The sequence below is a fragment of the Pristis pectinata genome, chromosome 6 (genome assembly GCF_009764475.1).
Source record: "Pristis pectinata isolate sPriPec2 chromosome 6, sPriPec2.1.pri, whole genome shotgun sequence".
Taxonomy (NCBI): domain Eukaryota; kingdom Metazoa; phylum Chordata; class Chondrichthyes; order Rhinopristiformes; family Pristidae; genus Pristis; species Pristis pectinata.
The window spans coordinates 108,215,484-108,240,072 of record NC_067410.1 but is presented as its reverse complement, the minus strand read 5'-3'; the positions used below and the strand labels follow the sequence as shown (position 1 = coordinate 108,240,072).

General features: G+C 45.4%; 1 protein-coding gene across 1 annotated transcript in view; it reads right to left on the bottom strand.

Annotated features, from left to right (window-relative positions):
- LOC127571382 (neprilysin-like) overlaps positions 1-24,589 on the bottom strand; it is a 222,825-nt gene that overhangs the window by 75,495 nt on the left and 122,741 nt on the right. Inside the window, 1 exon segment of the mRNA XM_052017696.1 lies at positions 8,246-8,380. Within this exon segment, the coding sequence (XP_051873656.1) occupies positions 8,246-8,380 (135 nt within the window).

Here is a 24,589-nt window from a genome sequence, read left to right as displayed (position 1 = left end):
TGCCACGGGAGGTAGTTGAGGCGGGGATAGTAACAGCATTCGGGCAGGTACATGGGTGGGAAAAGTGTGGAGGGATATCGGTCAGGCGCGGGCAAATGGGACTAGCTTAGATGGGCATCTTGGTTGGCATGGGTGGGTTGGGCTGGAGGGCCTGTTTCTGTGCTGTCTGACTCGATGACTGCACTACAGGGCTGGTGTACACAGAAGGGAAGTCCTCATTGTACATCTGTTCAGCAGGCTTCCTGTACTTCATTTATTATTTCCTATTGTCTCTGTGGCAATGTTGGATGCCAGGCAGCTACAGTTTTAGAGTCGTAGATTCATAGAGATATACAGTACAGAAAGAGGCCCTTCGGCCCACTGTCTGTGCTGACCATCAAGCACCCATCTTACACTAATCCCATCCTCACCCATTTTATCTTCTCCACGTCGCCATCAATGCATTCCAGCAATCACCTGCAAACTGGGGGCAACTTGCAAAGGTTAGTTAAGCCACCACTTGCACATTTTTGGGAGATGGCAGGAAATTGGAATAACTGGAGGAAACCCACACAGTCACAAGGAGAACGTGCAAACTCCTCACCGATAGCACCGGAGGTCAGGATTGAACCTGGGTCACTGGAGCTGAGAAGCAGCAGCTCTGCTAGCTGTGTCACTGCGCCAACCATTCTTAGACAGCATAGTACTTTTTCTATAATTAATTTCTTTATTAGGATCTGGGCAGTGCTGGCATTTATTGCCTATTCCTACGTGGTCTTGAGAAGGTACCATCTTGAACTGCTGCAATCCTTCTGGTGGAGGTGCTGTTGAGGAGGCAGTTCTGGGACTTAGACTCGGCGATGATGAAGGACCAAAGATATGTTTCCAAATCAATATGGTCTTCAACTTCAGGTCAAGTCGAGTTTATTGTCAGATGCACAAGTACATGTGCGCACAGGTACAATGAGAAACTTACTTGCAGCAGTATCACAGGCACACGGCAGCAGATATACATTCACAAGGAAAAACACAAATTAAACACAAATTATACAATATATAATATAAAACACAATTAAAACAAAAAAATACAAAGTGCATTGTACTTCAAAATGGTCTTAGTGTTGCTATACGGAGGTAGTGATGAGGGTTGAACAGGTTGGTTTAAGAACCAAATGGCTGAAGGGAAATAGCTGTTCTTGAACCTGGTGGTGTGGGACTTCAGGCTTCTGTACCTCCTGCCCAATGATAGCTGTGGGAAGATGGCATGGCCAGGATGGTGGGGATCTTTGATGACGGATGTTGCCTTATTGAGTCAGCACCTCATGTAGATACTTTCGATGGTGGGAACTGTAGACGTTCCCTAAGAGCGAAGGGAATATGGACCTCATTCTCACAGGGAGTGGGTGAAGTCAACAGAATAGGTCCAGTTAAGGGAACACTAGACACATGTATGAGGGAGAATAGAACAGAGGGTTATGCTGATAGATTGAGGTGAGAAAAGAAGAGGAGGCTCAAATGGAGGATAAATGCTGGAATAACTGGCTGGACTAAATAGCCTGTTTCTCAGTCATATATCCCATGTAATCCTGTTTGGAAGGAGAGGACAAGGGGATATGGCTGGTCTCCCACGGACCCTGTTTCGGGGATCAAGGTCATACCATGTAGAACGAGACCATTTGGCCCCTCTATGCTGGCTCTCAGAGCAATCCCCTCAATCCCATCCCCCTACATTTTCCTGTAACATAATCTGCCTCACGCGAGAATCTACTTTTCCCTGATTCTCCTGCGGCCCACCTACACTAAAGGGTTAATTTTACAGCTGCCAGTTAACCTACCAACCCACACGTCTTTGGGATGTGGGAGGAAAGAGCTCCCGGAAGAAACCCACGTGGTCACAGGGAGAAGGTTAAAACTCCACACAGACAGCACCTGAGGTCGGGATTGAACCTGGGTCGTTGAGGCTGTGAGACAGCAGCACCACCTACTGCACCACTGTCAATGACAGATTTTCCAGACTGAATGAAGGTCTACAGTAAAAATCAGTTCACCAGCAAGCAGTTCTAGCAGACATTACACAATGTGCAAGTGTCACGCTGCACTGGCTGGCCAGATCCAGCGACAATTCTCACGTCCCTGGTACATCAAGCAGAGCAGACACGTACTGACGAGAAAGGGAATGGAATTTTACTTTTGATCATGTACAAAAGAAGTTATCAGCACTCAAGAGTTCAAACACAGGGTGTTCCAGCAGTTTGGCCGGTGGCTGTCATTAGTCATGATGGGACAGCTTTCTGCTTCTCATACAGAGGAGAAAGCTCTGTAAGTTATTAGTCCAACATCATCAGAGCAGTGGGAAAAAACCCACAATGAGAAGGAAGTGAGCACTTCTAACATTACTGCACCAAGATATAACACTCTGTCACCAAGTCCCCTGAGCGCAGGCAACAACTAGTATTCATATGGCATTTATAACAAGGTAAAATCCCTTCACAGGAACAATAAGTCAAAGTCAAGTTTATTGTCATATGCACAAGTACATGTATGCATAGGTACAATGAAAAACTTACTTGCAGCAGCACCACAGGCACATAGCATTAGAGACACAACATTCACAAGAAACATAAATTATACAAGAAAGAAAACAGAACAACAAGAGTCCATTTTAGTGCAAAGTGGTCATAGTGTTGCTATATTGAGGTAGATTAGGGTTGTGCCGGTTGGTTTAAGAAGGGAAGTAGCTGTTCTTGAACCTGGTGGTGTGGGACTTCAGGCTTCTGTACCTCCTGCCCAATGGGAGCTGCGAGAAGATGGCATGGCCCGGATGGTGGAGATCATCTTTGATGGTGGATATTGCCTTCTTGAGGCAGCGCCTCATTAGAGACTACATGTGCCCGTGATGTATTGGGCTGAGTCCACTACTCTCTGCAGCTTCTTATGTTCCTGCGCATTCGAATTGCCATCCCAGACCATGATGCAACCAGTCTGTACATCTGGAGAAGTTTTTCAGAGAGACCAAGTAACATCTGTTGTCAAAGCATTCCAGGTGTTGCTTAGGTATTATGGGATACGGGGATAGTGCAAGAAAGTGGCTTTTGAGTTAAAGGATCAGCTATGATCTCACTGAAAGGCAGAGCAAGCAGACAGAAGGAGCCAAATGACCTACTCCTGTAGCTGTTTCAGATAGGATATTGAGACTGTTGACTGCATGGAGAGTCTTCACAGTGAACTGATTGGTGGGAGAGGTTTAAGGAATGGATCACAGAGCTAAAGAACTGAAGGTACGATCGCGGAGCAATCGTGACACGGTGGCGCAGCTGGTAGAGCCACTGCCTCACAGATCCAGTGACTCAGGTTCAATCCTTGCCTCGGGTGCTGTCTGTACATTCTCCCTGTGGCTATCTGAGTTTCTGCAGGGGCGTTTTGATTTCTTCCCGCATCCCAGAGACACACCGACAGTCTAGTCTAGATCAATGACAAAAAGAAACAAAGGGGAGTGGATGGGCATGTGTGAGGGATAGTAAATTGCGGGGATATAGGGAAATGAGAGGGGTTGTGGGATCGATGGGACTGCTTGCCTGGAAGCCAGCATGCTGCTGATGTGGCTGAATGGCCTCATTTTGTGCTGTTATAACAGTCAGGATACACAGCACATTATGGAGTTCCAATGAATTACTAACTCTCTCTGCATCAAAGCTGCTTATCTTGTTAAGTATATGTGCTCATATTACATACTGTATTACAGTAACCCACTTATCTTAACTGCATAAAGCCTCCAGCAAGTATAAGGGTTGGGAAATCACATGGAAGCTGTAAAAAAAATTGGTTAGAATGTACTCAGAGTCTTGTGTACAGTTCTGGTCATCACACTGTAGGAAATTTGTGGTAGCAATAGAGAGAGTGCAGAAGAGATTCACCAGAATGTGAATGTGGAATGGAGGGTGGTAGTTAGAAGGAGAAATAGGCTAAGCTGGGTTCGTTCTCACTGGAAGGTGGGAGGCTGTGGAGTGACCTTATAGAGGTTTATAGAGGGGCATAGATGGGGTAGATAGTCAAAATCTTTTTCCCGAGGCAGGGGAGTCTAGAACTAGAGGGCACAGGTTAAAGGCGAGAGGGAAGAAATATAAAGGACCATAAGACCATAAGCCCGGTAGTGTAGCGGTTAGCATAATGCTATTACAGCGCCAGCGACCCGGGTTCAATTCCGGCCGCTGTCTGTAAGGAGTTTGTACGTTCTCCCAGTGTCTGTGTGGGTTTCCTCCGGGTGCTCCAGTTTCCTCCCACATTCCAAAGACATACAAGTTAGGAAGTTGTGGGCGTGCTATGTTGGCGCCGGAAGCGTGGCGACACTTGTGGGCTGCCCCCAGAACACTCTACGCAAAAGATGCATTTCACTGTGTGTTTCAATGTACATGTGACTAATAAAGATATCACATCTTATCTTAGATATAGGAGCAGAATTAGGCCATCTGGCTCATCCAGTCTGTTCCGCCATTCAATCATGGCTGAATTTTTTCTAACCTGATACTCCTGCCTTCTCCCCGTAACCCTTAATCCCCTTACCAATCGAGAATCAAGAACCTATCAAGCTCAGGAAATCTGAGGGGTAAATTTTTCACACAGAGGGTGGTGAATGTCTGGAATAAGCTGCCAGAGAATGAGGCAGATACAGTTACAATGTTTAAAAGGTGCTTGGTTGGGTCCTTGGATAGGAAAGGTGTAGAGAGATACAGACCTAATGCAAGAAAATGGGATTAGCATAGATTGGCATCGTGGCTGGCGTGGATGAGATGGGCCAAACGGGCCCATTTCTGTGCTGTATGAGTCTATGATTATTCTATAAGCCAGTGGTAAAATTACGGCACCTCAATATATTAAGTGCAAGTAAAACTTTAATTATTTCTCAGATGTTAAAGTGTGTGACAGACAGATTTCTTTCATAATGGAGATAATTTAATACCATATTCGAAGGGTGCCCATGAAAGAGCAATTAACTTCCTGACACCAGCATTATAAGGTAACTCTTGGTGGTGAGGGGTAATTTTGATGTGCATGATATAAAGTGGGTGATAATGAGTCAGCAGCCTGTTGTAAGTTTTGACTCATTTTTATATCCACTGACTTCAAGTCAGATCGACCCCCGCTGACTGTGAGATGAATTACAGAGTTTGAAGAACTGTGCCTCTAAAAAGCTCCATATGGCTTGAGTACTTAAAGTAAAGATCAGGGAAAAAATTGATTATACACGACCGGTGCTTTTTGTTCTCTTCTTCTCTGGAAAATACGGCTTTGACCTGAGGTACATTTACAAGAATTTTGGAAACATTCCAGTATTGGTCAAGTCCATCAATATCAGCGCATGCAGCTAAACGGATGGAGCTCGCCGACCTAACACCTTTCATGACCTCTGAGTATCTCAAAGCACTTTATCTTCATTAATTGTAGTTGCTGTTGTAACAGAGGGAACTATGGCTGTCAACGCGCATGGCAAGATCCCTCAAGGGGATTACTCTGCTGCTGTGCTCCAGCTGCTGGCTGGAGTGGCCAATAGAAACCTATCGTAGGATCTTTTATATCCAATGCTTCACCTGAAAGACTACATCTCAGGTAAGGCAATGTTCCCAAATCACGCCAGAAGATGTGCTCAAATCTCTGGAGCAGTACTCGAAAACACTGCTCTCGGAGAGGGGAGGGATTATCCAGGTTTGGGACCACCCACCCTGATTTTGCCTCACCACTCCATCTGGACATTCGAACCCTGGACATTCTCTCTTCTCCCCCTTCCTATCGGGCAGAAGGTATACAAGTTTGAAAACATGCACCACCAGGATCAAGTACAGCTTCTATCCTGCTGTTATAAGACCATTGAATGGACGTCTTGTACAATAAGATGGACTATTGACCTCACAATCTACCTTGCCGTGGCCCTTGCACCTTATTGTCTACCTGCACTGTTATGTTAACTACTTATGTTCTGAAATGATCTGTATGGATGGCATGCAAAGTTTATCACTGTACCTCGGTAAATGTGACAATAATGATTTACCAATTATCAAATTACCTGACTGCCCCAGCAACTATGTGGCCTTCACCTCTTCTTCTGCCTTAGTTACCCATTGGGTCACAGTCTGACCTGTGACCTGGTAACCCAGGGTAGACAGCATTGTCCTACTCTATCATTTCAATAAGATCCAGGCTGATCTCATTGTGATCTCCCTGAAGTTCAAGGGAGATCAGAGGAAGGTTTTTCACCCAGAGAGTGGTTGGGGCACGGAATGCGCTGCCTGGGGTGGTGGTGGAGGCAGGTACATTGGTCAAATTCAAGAGATTACTAGATGAGCATATGGAGGAATTTAAAATAGAGGGATATGTGGGAGGAAGGGGTTAGATAGTCTAAGACGAGGCTTAAAGGTCAGCATAACATTGTGGGCCAAAGGGCCTGTATTGTGCTGTACTGTTCTATGATTCTATCATGAAGTACTTCGAGAGGCTGGTCATGGCACTCATTAACTCCAGCCTCCCAGACAACCTCAGCCCACTGCAGTTTACCTACTGCCAAAACAGGTCTCTGGAGGGCACCATCTCCCTGGCCCTACACTCATCTCTGGAGCATGTGGACAGTAAAGACACCTACGTTAGACTATTGTTTATTGACTACAGCTCCACTTTCAGTACCATAATTCCAAGCAAACTCATCACTAAACTCCGAGACTTGGGACTCAACACCTCCCTCTACAACTGGATCCTTGACTTCCTGACAAACAGACCACATTCAGTAAGGATAGGCAGCAACACCTCCACCACAATTATTCTCAACACTGGTGCTCCACAAGGCTGTGTCCTCAGCCCCCCACCTCTACTCCCTACACACATGGCCAGATGCTGCTCTAACTCAATCTGCAAGCTTTCAGATGATATCACTGTAGTAGGCCTTATCTCAAATAACGATGAGTCGGAGTACAAGAAGGAGATCGAGAGCATAGTAACATGGGTCATGACAACAACCTTTCCCCCGATGTCTGCAAAACGAAAGAGTTGCTCGTTGATTTTAGAAAGGGGAGCAGTGCACATGCTCCTCTCTACGTCAATGGTGCTGAGGTCGAGAGGGTTGAGAGTTTCAAGTTCCTAGGAGTTTCAAGTTCCTTGGTGTAAACATCACCAATAGCCTACCCTGGTCCAACCACGTAGACGCCATGGCCAAGAAAACTCACTAGTGCCTCTACTTTCTCAGGAGGCTAAAGAAATTTGCATGTCCCCGTCGACCTTTACCAATTTTTATCAATGCACCATAGAAAGCATCCTATCTGGATGCATCACAGCTTGGTATGGCAACTGCTCGGTCTGTGACCGCAAGAAACTGCAGAGAGTTGCGGACACAGCTCAGCACATCACGGAAACCAGCCTGCCCCCCCATGGACTCTTGTCTATACTTCACACTGCCTAAGTAAAGCAGCCAGCATAATCAAAGATCCCACCCACCCCGGACGTTCTCTCTTCTTCCCCCTCCCATTGGACAGAAGATATCAAAGCCTGAAAGCACGGACCATCAGGCTCAAGGACGGCTTCTACCCAACTGTTATAAGACTATTGAACGGTTCCCTAGTACGATAAGATGGACTCCAGACCTCACAATCTACGTCGTTATGATCTTGCACCTTACTGTCTGCTTGGACTGCACTTTCTCTGCGGCTGTTACACTTTATTCTGCATTCTGTATTGTTTTACCTTGTACTATCTCAATGCACTGTGTAATGAATTGATCTGTATGATCGGTATGCAAGACAAACTTTTCACTCGGTACATGCGACAATAATAAACCAATTCTAATTCCAATTCCAAATAAGCAGGTGATTCTTTATTTTTATGTAATGAAATCAACCAACATAACTTTTTTGGAATCTTGAGGTTCAAAAGCCTGAAGTCCCACACCACCAGGTTCAAGAACAGCTGCTTCCCTTCAACCATTCAGTTCTTGAACCAGCCGGCAAAAGCCTACTCACTACAGTTTAACAACACGATGATCTCTTTGATCACTTTGCACTAAAATGGATTTTGTTTTTTTTATCTAATTGTGTTCTTTTTTGTAAAAATTGTACATAATTTATGTTTAATTTATGTTTCTTTGTGAATGCTGCTTATATGATGCTATGTGCCTGTGAGTAAGTTTTTCATTGCACCTGTGCACACGTGGACTTGTGCGTCTGACAATAAACTCGACCAGACTTCACTTGAGAGGAAACTGATGGCAGCAAAAAAATAGAAGACTTACATTGGCGATCTCTTTTTCCAGTTGCAGGACCTTATCCATTTCCTTTTTGACTTCAGATTCAGTCACATTCAGGCCTTTGTCCTTTCGGATTAAGTTAACTACTTTCTGCATGAACAGAGAGTAAGCTTCGCATGCCTGTGTAAAAACAAAGAAAAAAATGAAATGTGGCAACCATTTCAAAAAACCCCAGCATCCTGTAACTTTGTTAAATAGCCAGTAACATCGCAAAGGTCTGGATAAAAGTCCCCTCAGTCTTTCCTGACATTGAGAGCCTCTGAGCTCTGGCATTGTCTTGTAAATCCTTCTTTCTCACTTTCCCCAATGTCTTTGAACTCTTCTAAAACACCCCCCTCCCAAGCAGCCAACATAATCAAAGACCCCACCCACCTTGGACATTCCCTCTTCTCATCTCCCATCGGACAGAAGATACAAAAGCCTAAAAGCACATACCACCAGGCTCAAGGACAGCTTCTACCTCGCTCTTATAAGACTATTGAACTGTCCCCTTGTACAATAAGATTTGATAGAGGTGTACAAGATGATAAGAGGCATAGATCGAGCGGACAGTCAGAGACTTTTTCCTAGTGTGACAATGGCTAACATGAGGGGACATAATTTTAAGGTGATTGGAGGAAGGTATAAGAGGGATGTCAGGGGTAAGTTTTTTACACAGAGAGTGGTGGGTGCGTGGAGCGCACTGCCGGCAGAGGTTATGGGGGCAGATACATTAGGGACATTTAAGAGACTCTTAGATAGACACATGAGTGATAGAGAAATGGGGGGCTATGTGGGAGGGAAGGGTTAGATAGATCTTAGAGCAGGATAAAATGTCGGCACAACATTGTGGGCCAAAGGGCCTGTACTGTGCTGTAGTGTTCTCCGTTCTATGTTCTATAAGATGGAGTCTTGACCTCACAACCTCCCTCATCATGGCCTTGCACCTTATCGCCTGCCTGCACTGCACTCTGTCTGTAACTGTATTCTGCGTTATGTAATTGTTTTCCCTTGTATTACCTTGATGTACTGATCTGACGAAATGATCTGTATGGATGGCATGCAAAACAAAATTTTTCACTGTACCTCAGTACACGTGACAAAATTGAACCAATATACCAATTTAACTGTGTCCGGCATTACACCCAACATGTTCTAACCAAGATCCTATAGCTGGCTGACTGGCAGTAAAGAAATGATATCATAGTGTCCGCACATTTTATTCTATTTCTGAAAATGACTTTAATGGAACTGAAGTTCACAGAATCACAGAAAGATACAGCACAGAAGCAGGCCCTTCAACCCACCAAGTCTATACTGACCGTCAATCACTAATAGGTCATAGAACAGTACAGCACAGAAGCAGGCCCTTTGCCCCACGATGTCGTCCTGAATTAATTTTTCTTGTGATTAAATGCCTAACTAAACTAATCCCTCCTGCCTACACAATGTCCATATTCCTCTGTTCTCTGCACATTCATGTTCCTATCTAAGAGCCTATTAACACCTCTATCGTAGCTGCCTCCACCACCACCCCTGGCAGCACATTCCAGGCACCCACAACTCTCCACGTCCAATATTATATTAATGCTGTTTTTTATTCTCTCTGCATTTTCATCAACTCCCCTCCATTCAACCACCCACCCATAGAATAGGGGCAATTTACAGTGGTTAATTAACCTACCAACTCACACATCTTTGGGATGTGGAAGGAAACGGGAGCACCCAGAGGAAACCCACATGGTCACAGGGATAACTTGCAAACACCACACCGACAGTACTGGAGGTCAGGATTGAACCTGGGTCCCTGGCGCTGCGAGACAGTGGCTCTAGTAGCTGCTCCACAGTGCTACCCTCAGATGTAGAGCACAATGCACAGTCAATACTGCATCGCTCAAAAGCAAAATAGTTCAGATGCTGGAGGTCTGAAATTAAACAGGAGGTGCTGGAAAGGAGACACAAGAGACTACAGATGCCAGAATCTGGAGCGAGAAAGGAGACAGAGAGAGTTTCAGGTCATGAAACAGGACCTTTGGATCAACTCGACCATGTTGACCAAGGTGCCTTCCTGAGCTACCCATGAACCTGAGCAAATGTCTTTTAAACATCGTAATTGTACCCGCCTCAACCACTTCCTCTGGCATCTCGTTCCATATACTCATCACCCTCTGTGTGAAATACCCATTCTTTAAATCTTTCCCCTCTCTCCTTAAACCTACACCCTCTAGTTTTTGACTCCCCTACCCTTGGGAAAAGACTGTGACCATCCTCCTTATCTATGCCGCCTCATGGTTTTATAAACTGCCATAAGGTCACCCCTCAGCCTCCTTTGCTCCAGTGGAAACAGTTCCAGCCTACCTTGTCTCTCCTTGTAACTCAAGCCCTCCAGTCCCAGCAACATCCTCGTGCAAGCAGTGCCCTTTTTCGCTAATCCTGCAGTAATACCTTTGTGTTTATTCTAAAATAAGAGCTTTCTTTATTAGTCACAGGTACATCGAAACACGCAGTGAAATGCATCTTTTGCGTAGAGTGTTCTGGGGGGCAGCCTGAAAGTGTCGCCACACTTCCGGCGCCAACATAGCACGCCCACAACTTCCGAACCTGTATGTCTTTGGAATGTGGGAGGAAACCCATGCAGTCACGGGGAGAACGTACAAACTCCTTACAGGCAGTGGCTGGAATTGAACCCGGGTCGCTGGCGCTGTAATAGCGTTACGCTAACCACTATACAACTCCCCCCAGATTCTACCACTCACTTACACAGAAGGAATAATTTTCGGTGGGCAATTAACCCACCATTCTAACCCACCAATCCGCACATCTTTGGGACGTGGGAGGAAATTGGAGCACCCGGAGGAATCCCACCTGGCTGCAGGGAGAATGTGCAAACTCCACGCAGACAGCACCCAAGGTCAGGATTGAACCCAGGTCAATAGAGCTGTGAGGCAGCGGCACTGTTAGATGCGTCTCTGTGCAGCCCTGACAGTGAAATTCAATGGCAATTGACACAACCATTCTGCCAGTTTACCAATTCCTCCTGGAATTTTGTCACAGGTCTTCTCAGTCTTAACCAGGATGTTGCCTGAATTAGAGAGTATTAGCTATAAGGAGAGGCTGAACAAACTTGGGTTGTTCTCTCTGGAGTGTTGGAGATTGAGGAGTGACCTGATGGCATGGATGACCATATGAGAGGCATAGATAGGGTTCGATAATCAGAGTCTTTTTCCCAGGGTGGAAATGTCGAATTCTAGAGGGCATGGGTTTAAGGTGAGGGGGGGAAAGTTTAAAGGAGATTTACAAGGCAAGTGCTTTTACAGAGTGTGTGAGTTGTCTGGAATGTACTGCCACGGCAGGTGGTGGTTGATAGCAATGTTTAAGAGGTATTTAGACAGGCCCATGAACAGGGAGGGAATTGAGGGATAGAGACATGTGCAGGCAGGTATGCAGTTTACATTGGCATCTTGATTGGCACAGATATTGTGGATTGAAGGGCCTGTTCCTGTGCTGTACTGGTCTATGTTTAACCAACTTGGTTTCATATATCAATTTTGATAATGCTTGTCTCATTTATCAGGTGAAAGGATGAGATGGTTATATTGAGGGCATTGGTATTGGTTTACTGTTGTCACTCGTACCAGTGAAAAACTTGTCTTGCATACCGATTGTACAGGTCAATTCATTACACATGGCAGATACATAAGATAAGATATCTTTATTAGTCACATGTACATCGAAACACACAGTGAAATGCATCTTTTGTGTCGAGTGTTCTGGGGGCAGCCCGCAAGTGTCGCCATGCTTCTGGTGCCAACATAGCATGCCCACAACTTCCTAACCCGTACGTCTTTGGAATGTGGGAGGAAACCGGAGCACCCGGAGGAAAGCTACACAGACAAGGGGAGAACGTACAAACTCCTGACAGACAGTGGCCGGAATTGAACCTGGGTCACTGGCAATGTAAAGCGTTACGCTAACCGCTACACTACTGTGCCTGCCCAACATTGAGTTAGGACAGAGTATATTGAGGTAGTACAGGTAAAAAACAGGTAGATGAAGTAATGACATAACTGAATATGACATGTTCTAATTGAATAACAACCCAGAAAATAAGCAACCCGGAAGGCCTGATTGGTCTACTTGAGGAATGAAGGGGTTGCCTAATGAAGAATGGTTGAGAAGATTGGACCAATACTTTGTGTGGTTTGGAAGAACGAGAGGCAACATTCTTGGAAAATATATAATTCAGAGGGGTTTCAGGGTGTAGATGTTGAGAAATATTCCCTGGTTGGGGAATTGGACACTAGAGGCCTTGGATAAGGAACTCCTGCTCTCTGTGCTGAGAGACTTTGGCATTCTTGACTCCAGAGAGCTGAGTCACTGAATATATTCAAGGCTGAGGTGGATAGATTATAGGTTGCTAGGGAAGTGAAGGTTTATGGGATTGGGCAGGAGACCAAGATTGCATTCGGTAGTGTAGCGGTTAGCATAATGCTCTACAGCGCCAGAGACCCGGGTTCAATTCCGGCCACTGTCTGTAAGGAGTTTGTACGTTCTTCCCGTGTCTGCGTGGGTTTCCCCTGGGTGCTCCGGTTTCCTCCTACGTTCCAAAGACGTACGGGTTAGGAAGTTGTGGGCATGCTATGTTGGCGCCGGAAGCGTGGTGACACTTGTGGGCTGCCCCCAGAACACTCGATGCAAAAGATGCATTTCACTGCGTGTTTCAATGTACATGTGACTAATAAAGATCTTATCTTATTGAATATGAGCAGACGAGACCACTCCTGATCTTGTTCTGCCGGCTGGAATCTCAAGGTAATAAGATTGGCCATTTGGGACTGAAAATAAAGAAAGTTCTTTTGATGAAGTGCCTTCATACTGAAACATTAACTGCTTCTCCTTCCACAGATGCTGCTTGGATCTGCTGAGTGTTTCCAACATTTCTGATTTTCATTTTGGATTTTCAGCACCCAGAGTTTTTTGATTGTCAAAGAAATTTCTTTGCTGAGATGGCTGCCAATCTCTGGAATTCTTGCACCAGAAAACTGTGGCCTGCTGAGTTCATTCAAGTCCTGGATCAATAGATTTTCAGACAGTACAAAAATCAAGTGATTGGAGGCTTGGGTAAGGAAATGGGTGGAGGATTGACAAAGTGATTGAATGGTGGAGGAGGTTCAAGGGGTGAAGAGCCTACTAGAAGTTCAGTTCCTATTTCTTATGTTGCTTGGCTCCTGTATTCTTCAGCCTAAACTTCAGCCTAAAGTGAGAATCACTTAACTTTAATATTAACCATAATCATATTGCACAACATTAACCTGCAGTGAGCAGGTATGAACAGTTCTTCCCACAGCAGAGATAGATTCAAGATATCTTTATCTTTATTAGTCACATGAACATCGAAACACACAGTGAAATACATCTTTTGCGTAGGGTGTTCTGGGGGCAGCACACAACTGTCGCCACGCTTCTGGCGGCAACATAGCACGCCCACGACTTCCTAACCCGTAAGTCCTTGGAATGTGGGAGGAAACCGGAGCACCCGGAGGAAACCCACGCAGACACGGGGAGAACGTACAAACTCCTTACAGACAGTGGCCGGAATTGAATCCGGGTCGCTGGCGCTGTAGAGCGTTACGCTCACCGCTACACTACCGTGCCTGCCCAGGTGTCAGTCTTTGCTGTGGAAACAAACTCCAGTGTTTAATCTTTGTTTGGAATTCTGAAACATTTCCAAAGTCAATTAAATTGAGGGAAAACAGCCTCAAAATGTACCTAGTTAGTGAGAGAAAACTGTCAAATGGAAGCGGTAATCTTTGTTTGGAATTCTGAAACATTTCCAAAGTCAATTAAATTGAGGGAAAACAGCCTCAAAATGTACCTAGTTAGTGAGAGAAAACTGTCAAATGGAAGCTGGCAACTAAGCACAGATGTGGTTGTGATACCACAGTTGAAGCCATTCTCACTAACTTTGGGAGAAATCTTGCACATAATGAAGGCAAATGTTCATCACCTGTGTATACTTAACTAACTGCCGTAAATTAGCCAAGGAAGTAAAGTACTCACATTGATCAAAGAACACTTACACACTCTGCTGTTTGTCTCACTGAGGTTAAACTCTCACACACAAAGTGTGTGAATATAAGCCTATTTGGGGTGTCTGTTACTCATTTGTTATTTATGGAAATTAACCTCATCTGGGGCCCCAATTAGTAACATATGGTAAATGTATTGAACAATTCTCTGTTGAAAAGGACTGGAAATTAAGAGTTAGGAGACGAATATTTGGCACAGGGTGGAAATACCAGTTTTGAAACGATGCGTAGACAGAACAGTTTATATGTGGAGGCTGCTGCATGGAAAATAGGCAACACCTGCATTCAGTTAACGTCCTTCAGAACATCCCAAAGTCCTTGGTAGCTAATAAGTCCTTTGGATATGCAGTTACTGTTGTAATGCAGGGAGAGGGCAGACAATTTGCCTAAAAGATTCCACAAACAGCAACAAGATAATGATTGGTAAATTGGTTTATTATTGTCACATGTACTTAAGTATGGTGAAAATCTTTGTTTTGCATGCCATCCATACAGATCCTTTCATCACATCAGTGCATTGAGGTAGTACAAGGGAAAATAATAATAGAATGCAGAATACAGTGTTACAGTTACAGAGAAAGTGCAGTGCAGGCAGACAATAAGGTGCAAAGTCATAACGAGGTAGATTTTGAGGTCAAGAGTCTATCTTATCGTACAAGGGGCGGCATGGTAGCATAGCGGTTAGCGCAACGCTATTACAGCGCCAGTGATCAGGGTTCGATTCCCATTGCTGTCTGTAAGGAGTTTGTATGTTCTCCCGTGTCTGCGTGGGTTTCCTCTGGGTGCTCTGGTTTCCTCCCACATTGCAAAGATGTACGGGTAGGTTAATTCGGGTTTAAAATGGGCAGTGCGGACTCATTGGGCCGGAAGGGCCTGTTACCACGCTGTAAATAAAAAAAAGGGGCATTTCAGTAGTCTTACAACAGCAGGATAGAAGCTGTCCTTGAGCCTGGTGGTACTTGCTTTCAGGCTTTTGTTTCTTCTGCCCGATGGGAAGGGAGAGAAGATAGAATCCGGGGTGGGTGGGGTCTTCGATTATGTTATCTGCTTTACCGAGGCAGCGAAAGGTGTAGACAGAGTCTATGGAGGGGAGGCTGGTTTCTGTGATGTGCTGAGCTGTGTCCACAACTCTCTGCAGTTTCTTGCAGTCATGGGCGGAGCAGTTGCCGTACCAAGCTGTGATGTATCTGGATAGGATGCTATCTCTGGTGCATTGACAAAAATTGGTGAGGGTCAACAGGGACATGAAGAGATCATCCCTTGCTATCCAATCCATCAGAAAAAAGACAGGATGGGATCTTGAATTAATGGTTCATCAAAGGACAGCATAGGACTCCCTTTGCATTGCCAGTAGATCTTTACCTTCACGTCTGTGGATTAGGACTGGAACTCACAAACTTCAGTCTCAAAAATAGCTGTGCTGGTTACTGTGACATAGGTGGACATATCACATTGATGGATGTGCAGTTTCCGTCGGGAAATTGGGGGAACCAGTCTACCGAGGAGAATGGCCCTTGGAGAGCTGATCCTGCCAGCAATCAAAGAATTAGTGGCCATTTCCAAATTACTGAACATCTGGAGCAGATGTGGAGCCAGGAACCCCAATTACTCATGGTTGCTGTAAACTAAACCCAGTGGTAATAGAAAACAGAGCTGGATCTCAGCAACAGTATCAATAAAAATAATGAGAGCAATAATGAGGCTGCTGTGGCTATCTCTCGGGGTTCTGCCAGTTGTAAATCCTTGAGAAAGCCCCTAAAAAGTATACAGCTTCAAATTACACGAAACAGTGCACTAAGTGTGTATTTACAAAGTATTCTACTGGTGTAGTATGTGTCTAAATGGGTAGTGTAGCAGTTAGCGTAACACTATTACAGCGCCAGTGACCTGGTTTCAATTCTGGCCGCTGTCTGTAAGGAGCTTCTGTGTTCTCCCCGTGTCTACGTGGGTTTCCTCCGTGTGCTCTGGTTTCCTCCCACATTCTGAAAAACGTACGGGTTAGGAAGTTGTGGGCATGCTATGTTGGCGCCGGAAGCGTGGCGACACTTGTGGGCTGCCCCCAGAACACACTAAGCAAAAAGATGCATTTCACTGTGTGTTTTGATGGACATGTGACAAATAAAGATCTTATCTTAAATGAGTAGCATCCTGAGAGGAAAGTAGTGGGTTCAAATCCCACTGTTTGGACTCTTGGCTGATGGAGGTCTGCTCTTTATATGAGATATTAAACCATCTTTGCCCTATAGTGGATATAGTAGACACATTGTGTTCTCTCCAGTATCCCATCATAAACGTCATTGTTAAAATGTTATACGACTGCTGTCTGTGAAAACTTGCAGTGCAGAAACTGACTCCACATTTCCTTTATGACAACAGTGGCCACGGTTTCAAAAGCACTTCATTATCCATGAAGTACTTTGCAACACAGGGAGAAGTATTATGTAAATGCACAACTGATTTTTCTCATTATGATCTCAGGACCCCAAAGTGCTGTAAATTTGGTGGAGTACTTTATGAAATTAGTGTTGTTCTGTAGGCAAATCTGCCTGGCACTGTGTTCCAATGAGTAGCAATGAAATTACAGAAAATGCTAACCTTTCCTGGTGGTATTGCTCAAGAGAGTGGTGCAGACTGAGGCTGAGGGGAGACCTGATAGAAGTTTATGGGCATAGATAGGGTAGACAGTCAGAATCTTTTCCCCAGGGTAGAAATGTCAAGTACTAGAGGACATGCATTTAAAGCGAGAGGGGGGAAGTTTAAAGGAGATGTGCGGGGCAAGTTTTTTTACACAGAAGAGTGGTGGGTGCCTGGGAAGGGGTCCAAGGGGTGGTGGTGGATGCAGATATGATAATAGCATTTAAGAGGCTTTTAGATAGACACATGAACGCACAGGGAATGGAGGGATGTGGATCATGTGCAGACAGAAGAGATTTAGTCTAATTTGGCATCGTGTTTGGCACAGACACTGTGGGCCGAAGGACCTGTTCCTGTGCTGCACTGTTCTATGTTCCAGACAAGGCACTGTTGGAACAGTCCATTCCTCCTTCAGTAGATTCATGGAGGCAAACTAGACACAGGCCTGAATTGCAAAGGTGCCACCTTTGGCACCTTTGGAGATTGAGCAGCTCTGGTCCTGCTGGTCATGACATTACCTTTTCCTTTCTCTCCCTTGAGATTAGGGCTTGAGGGTGCAGACCCTATTAACTGAAGGCTTTGCATTGTGGTTTGGAAGGTTAGAGGATAAGTAACTGACGGTCGATGACTTCCATCCTTTGTTGTGTCTGGTCAACGCTTTCAGCACCATCCTTTGACTTCCACTGCCATTACTTACTGGGCCCAAATGGTAACCGTCAATGCTCTGGACAAAAATGATGTGGATTGAAATCCTTACACTTCAGAATAACACAGGGGTGGAGATAGGCTACACCCCTTTGGTGTTGCTGACCTTCAGATTGTCCTCTTTTCCTTTGATACTTAGGGCAAACAGTGAGACAGTGAAGTGCATTTGGGAAATCAGCCATTGAAAAGAAGAGGATTTGCATCTCTATAACACGGTCTCTCTCAAGACATTGCATAGTGCTTTACAGCCATCGGAAGTGTGGTTACTGTTGTAACCAACAATCAGCTGGAGGAACTCAGCAGGTCAAACAGCATCTGGGGGGGTGGGTGGATGAAATTGTTGACGTTTCGGATTGAAACCCTGCATCAGATTGTTTGTTGTTCCAGATTCCAGCATCTGCAGTATCTTCTGTCTCCTAGCTACTGTTGTAATGTAAGAAAAATTACGGAGATTTTACAATAAAGCAGAATACTTCATGTGAGAAACTGGGTTAAGATGACATTCAAAGTGACTTGGATATCCTTGTACACTGGTCACTGAAAGCCGACAGTCAGGTACAACAAATGACGAGGAACACAAATGGTATGTTGGCCTTTATTATGAGATATTTCATTTACTGGAATTAAGATTGCAGGTACAGTAGTGTAGCGGTTAGCATAACGCTTTACAGCACCAGCAACCGGGTTCAATTCCAGCTACTGTCTGTAAGGAGTTTGTACATTCTCCCCGTGTCTGCGTGGGTTTCCTCCGGGTGCTCCGGTTTCCTCCCACATTCCAAAGACGTACAGGTTAGGAACTAAAGGGACGAGGAAAGGTAGGTGACTCGAGGAAAGGAAGGGGTACGAGTGCGGTTTTCTGTACTCAGTGTCAGATGTGGGAGTTCCCGGAGTTTCCCTGCCTCCGGGAGGGCTACATCTGCACGAGGTGTGTCGAGCTGCAGCTCCTGAGGGACCGTGTTAGGGAAATGGAGATGCAGCTCGATGACCTTCGTCTGGTCAGGGAGAATGAGGAGGTGATAGAAAGGGTAGGTGGTCACGCCAGGACCACGGGAGTCAGGCAAGTGGGTCACAGTCAGGAGGGGGAAGGGGAAGAGTCAGGTACCAGAGAGTACCCCTGTGGCTGTACCACTTGACAATAAGTACTCCTGCTTGAGACAGCCTACCTGGGGGAAGCAACAGTGGCAGTGTCTCTGGCACAGAGTCCGGCCCTGTGGCACAGGAGGGTAGGGAAGGAGAGAGGAGGGCACTAGTGATGGGGGACTCTATAGTTAGGTGGGCAGACAAGCGATTCTGTGGACACAGGAAAGAAACTCGGAAGGTAGTTTGCCTCCCAGGTGCCAGGATCCGGGATGTTTCAGATCGCGTCCAAGATATCCTGAAGGGGGAGGGAGAACAGCCAGAGGTCGTGGTACATATTGGTACCAACGACATAGGTAGGGAAAGGAATGAGGTCCTGAAAAAAGTCTATAGAAAATTAGGAAGGAAGTTGAGAAGCAGGACCTCAAAGGTAGTGATTTCCAGATTACTGCCTGTGCTAAGCGACAGTGGGTATAGGAACAGAATGAGGAGGAGGTTAAATGCGTGGCTGAGGGATTGGAGTAAGGAGCAGGGATTCAGATTTCTGGATCATTGGAGCCTCTTTTGGGGCAGGTATGACCTGTTCGAAGAGGATGGGTTGCACTTGACTCCCAGGGGGACCAATATCCTGGCGGGGAGGTTTGCTGAGGCTACTGGGGAGGGTTTAAACTAGAATTGTTGGGGGGTGGGATCCGAACTGGAGAGACTGGGGAGGGTTTAAACTAGAATTGTTGGGGGGTGGGATCCGAACTGGAGAGACTGGGGAAGAGGTGTTTGGCTCTCAAATGGAGAAAACTAGTAGTAGGTATGAGAGGCAGGTGATAGAGAAGGGATGTGCTCAGACACGTTTGAGATGTGTCTATTTTAACGCAAGGAGTATTGTGAATAAGGCAGATGAACTTAAGAGCTTGGATTGATACTTGGAGATATGATGTGGTGGCCATTACGGAGACTTGGATGGCTCAGGGACTGGAATGGTTGCTTCAAATGCCGGGTTTTAGATGTTTCAGAAAGGACAGGGAGGGAGGTAAAAGAGGTTGGGGAGTGGCACTGTTGATCAGAGATAGTGTCACAGCTGCGGAAAAGGTGGACGTCGTGGAGGGACTGTCTACGGAGTCTCTGTGGGTGGAGGTTAGGAACAGGAAGGGGTCAATAACTTTACTGGGTGTTTTTTATAGGCTGCCAAATAGTAACAGGGATATTGAGGAGCAGATAAGGAAGCAGATCCTAGAATGGTGTGAGGCCAACAGAGTTGTTGTGATGGGGGATTTTAATTTCTCAAACATCGATTGGCATCTCCAGACAGTGAGGGGTTTAAATGGGGTGGAGTTTGTTAGGTGTGTTCAGGAAGGGTTCTTGACACAGTATGTAGATAGACCTACAAGAGGAGAGGCTGTGCTTGATTTGATATTGGGAAATGAACCTGGTCAGGTGTCAGATCTCTCAGTGGGGGAACATTTTGGTGATAGTGATCATAATTCTATCTCCTTTACGTTAGCACTGGAGAGAGATAGGAACAGACAGGCCAGAAAGGCGTTTACTTGGAGTAAAGGGAATTATGAGCCTCTCAGGCAGGAAATTGGAAGATTAAATTGGGAACAGATGTTCTCAGGGAAAAGTACGGAAGATATGTGGTATTCAGGGGATATATGTGTGGAGTTCTGCATAGGCATGTTCCAATGAGACGGGGAGTCACGAGAGGATACAGGAACTGTAGTGTACAAAGGCTATAATAAATCTAGTCAAAAGGAAAAGAAAAGCTTACAAAAGGTACAGAGAGCTAGGTAATGTTAGAGATCTGGAAGAGTATAAGGCTAATAGGAAGGAGCTTAAGAAGGAAATTAGGAGAGCCAGAAGGGGGCATGAGAAGGCCTTGGCGGGCAGGATTAAGGAAAACCGCAAAGCATTCTACAGGTATGTGAAGAGCAAGAGGATAAGATGTGAAAGAATAGGGCCTATCAAGTGCAGCAGCGGGAAAATGTGTATGGATCTGGAAGAAATAGCGGAGGTACTCAATGAATACTTTACATCAGTATTCACTACGGAAAAAGATCTGGGGGATTGTCGTAAGGACTTACAGCGGCCTGAACAGCTTGAGCATGTAGATATTAGGAAAGAGGAGGTGCTGAAACTTTTGGAAAGCATCAAGTTGGATAAGTCTCCGGGACCGGATGAGATGTACCCCAGGCTGCTGTGGGAGGCGAGGGAAGAGACTGGGGAGCCTCTGACGATAATCTTTGCATTGTCGATGGAGACGGGAGAGCTTCCGGAAGATTGGATGGTTGCAGATGTTGTTCCCTTATTCAAGAAAGGGAGTAGGGATAGGCCAGGGAATTATAGACCAGTGAGTCTCACCTCAGTGGTTGGTAAGCTAATGGAGAAGACCCTGAGAGGCAGGATTTATGAACATTTGGAGAGGTATAATATGATTAGGAATAGTCAGTATGGCTTTGTCAAGGGCAGTCCTGCCTTAGGAGCCTGATTGAATTTCTTGAGGATGTGACTAAACACATCGATGAAGGGAGAGCAGTAGATGTAGTGTATATGGATTTCAGCAAAGTGTTTGATAAGGTACCCCATGCAAGGCTTATTGAGAAAGTAAGGAGACATGGGATCCAAGGGGACATTGCAGTGTGGATCCAGAACTGGCTGGCCCACAGAAGGCAAAGTGTAGTTGTTGAAGGGTCGTATTCTCCGTGGAGGTTGGTGACCAGTGGTGTACCTCAGGGATCTGTACTGGGACCCTTGCTCTTTGTGATTTTTATAAACGACCTGGATGAGGAAGTGGAGGGGTGGGTTAGTAAGTTTGCGGATGACACGAAGGTTGGGGGTGTTGTGGATAGTTTAGAGGGCTGTCAGAGGTTACAGCAGGACATAGATAGGATGCAAAGTTGGGCTGATGCAGTTGAACCCAGATAAGTGTGAAGTGGTTCATTTTGGTAGGTCAACTATGACGGCAGAATATAGTCTTAATGGTAGGACTCTTGGCAGTGTAGAGGATCGGAGGGATCTTGGGGTCCATAGGACGCTCAAAGCGACTGCGCAGGTTGACTCTGTGGTTAAGAAGGCATATGGTGTATTGTCCTTCATCAATCAGGGAATTGAATTTAGGAGACAAGAGGTATTGTTGCAGCTATATAGGTCCCTGGTCAGACCCCACTTGGAGTACTGTGCTCAGTTCTGGTCGCCTCGCTACAGGAAGGATGTGGAAGCCATAGAAAGGGTGCAGAGGAGATTTACAAGGATGCTGCCTGGAATGCAGAGCATGCCTTATGAAAGCAGGTTGAGGGAACTCGGCCTTTTCTCCTTGGAGCGACAGAGGATGGGGGGGACCTGATAGAGGTATCTAAGATGATGAGAGGTATTGATCGAGTAGATAGTCAGAAGCTTTTCCCCAGGGCTGAAATGGTGAGCACAAGAGGACATAGGTCTAAGGTGCTGGGGAGTAGGTACAGAGGAGATGTCAGGGGTAAGTTTTTTACTCAGAGAGTGGTGAGTTCGTGGAATGGGCTGCCGGCAACGGTGGTGGAGGCGGATACGATAGGGTCTTTTAAGAGACTGTTAGATAGGTACATGGAGCTGAGAAAAATAGAGGGCTGTGGGTAAGCCTAATAATTTCAAGGGTGGGGGCTGAATTGTGCTGTAGTTTTTCTATGTTCTATGTTCTCAGTTGTGGGCATGCAATGTTGGTGCCGGAAGCGTGGCGACACTTGCGGGCTGCCCCCAGAGCACTCTATGCAAAAGATGCATTTCACTGTGTTTCGATGTACATGTGACTAATAAAGATATCTTATTTTATCTTATCTTAGATGTCTTGCTGTAATTATATACTTAGGTAGACCCTTCAGACTGAAGCTGATTTACTCCTGCTTTGATTTGTGGGTTCTGAGGTGTGGAGTGGAGCCTGAAATGGCCTTGACAGCACTGAAGAACCCACACATAATTATCATAGAGTAATACTGCACGGAAACAGGCCCTTCAGCCCAATTCAACCCTGCTGACCAAAGTGCCCACCTAAGCTAGTTCCATTTGCCTGTGTTTGGCACATATCCCGTTAAACCTTTTCTATCCATGTACTTATCCAAGTGCCTTTTAAATGTCGGTTATTGTACCTGCCTTGACCACTTTCTCTGGCAGCTCGTTCCATATACGAACCACCCTCTGCATGAAGAAGTTGCCCCTCAGGTCCCTTTTAAATTTTTTATGTCTCACCTTAAACCTATGCCTTCTATATTTTAGTTTCTCTTCCCTGGGAAAAAGACTATATATGTTCAACCTATGTATACTCCTCGTGATTTTACACACCTCTATAAGGTCACCTCTCAGTCTCCTACACTCCAAGGAATAAAATCCTAGCCTGCCCAACCTCTCCCTATAATCCAGGCCCTTGAGTCCTGGCAACATTCTCATAAATCTTCTCTGCACTCTTTCCAGCTTAATGATGTCTTTCCTATAACAGGGTGACCAAAACTGTACACAATACTCTAGGTGTGGCCTCACCAACATCTTGTACAATTGCAACATTATGTCCCAACTCTTATACTCAGCGCCCTGACTGATGAAGGTCAGTGTGCCAAATATATCCTCTCACCATCCTGTCCACCTGTGATGCCGCTTTCACCGAACTATGTATCTGTACTCATAGGTCCCTCTGTTCTACAACACCCCTGAGGATGGTATCATTCACCTTATAACTCCTACCCTGGTTTGACTTCCCAAAATGCAACATCTCGCACTTATCTGGATTGAAAACCAGTCCTCAGCCCACTTACCCAGCTGATTGAGATCCCCCTGTAATTTTCGATAACTTTCTTCACTCTCTATGATACCACCAATCTTCTTAACCATGTCCTGTACATTCTCATCCAAATCATAGAGATAAATAATGAACAAAGGTCCCAGCACCAATTCCAGGGGCAAACCACTAGTCACAGGCCTCCAATCTGAGAAACAGCCTTCCACCATCATCCTCTGCTTCCGAGCATCGAGCCAATTACAAATCACGTTACTAGCAGGCACGGTAGTGCAGCAGTTAGCATAACACTATTACAGCGCCAGCAACCCGGGTTCAATTCCAGCTGCTGTCTGTAAGGAGCTTGTACATTCTCCCCGTGTCTGCATGGGTTTCCTCCGGGTGCTCCAGTTTTGTCCCACATTCCAAAGGCGTACAGGTTAGGAAGTTGTGGGCATGCTATGTTGGAGCCAGAAGTGTGGCGACACTTGTGGGCTGCCCCCAGAATGCTCTACGCAAAAGATGCATTGCACTGTGTGTTTCGATCTACATGTGACTAATAAAGATACCTTATCTTATCTTACCCCTGGATCCCATGCAATCTAACCTTCATAACTTTCAGAATACTGTAATAATTCTAATAAGCATATGATTTTCAATAATAAATCCAGTAATTGAGAAGCAATTTGTTTAATCTGAATGGCTGGGACTTGAACTTACGACGATACCAAATGACAGAGATATATTGAAGGAGGAAGTGCATTAAATAAGTGAGGGAGAATAAACATAGAATGATTCAATGATAGGGCTAAATAAAGAGCAATTGGTGGGAGTTTATTTGGAATATAAACAACAGTATGGACCTGTTGAGCTGAATAGCCTGTTCCTGATCCTCAACATCATATAAATGGCGTATTCTATGTGCATTTTCCATGTAATTATTTACCACCTATACTTCACACTGTAGATGGTAGCATATTTCTAAGTCATGGGTTTAGGTTACTGAAGAGGCCAATGTAAGATGTGTCCACAGATGGGGCAGGAAGAGTCTGACATTGGTGGGAAGGTAATTTGTGAGCTGGCACACTCCTGCTCTTTACACTGAACTTCTGT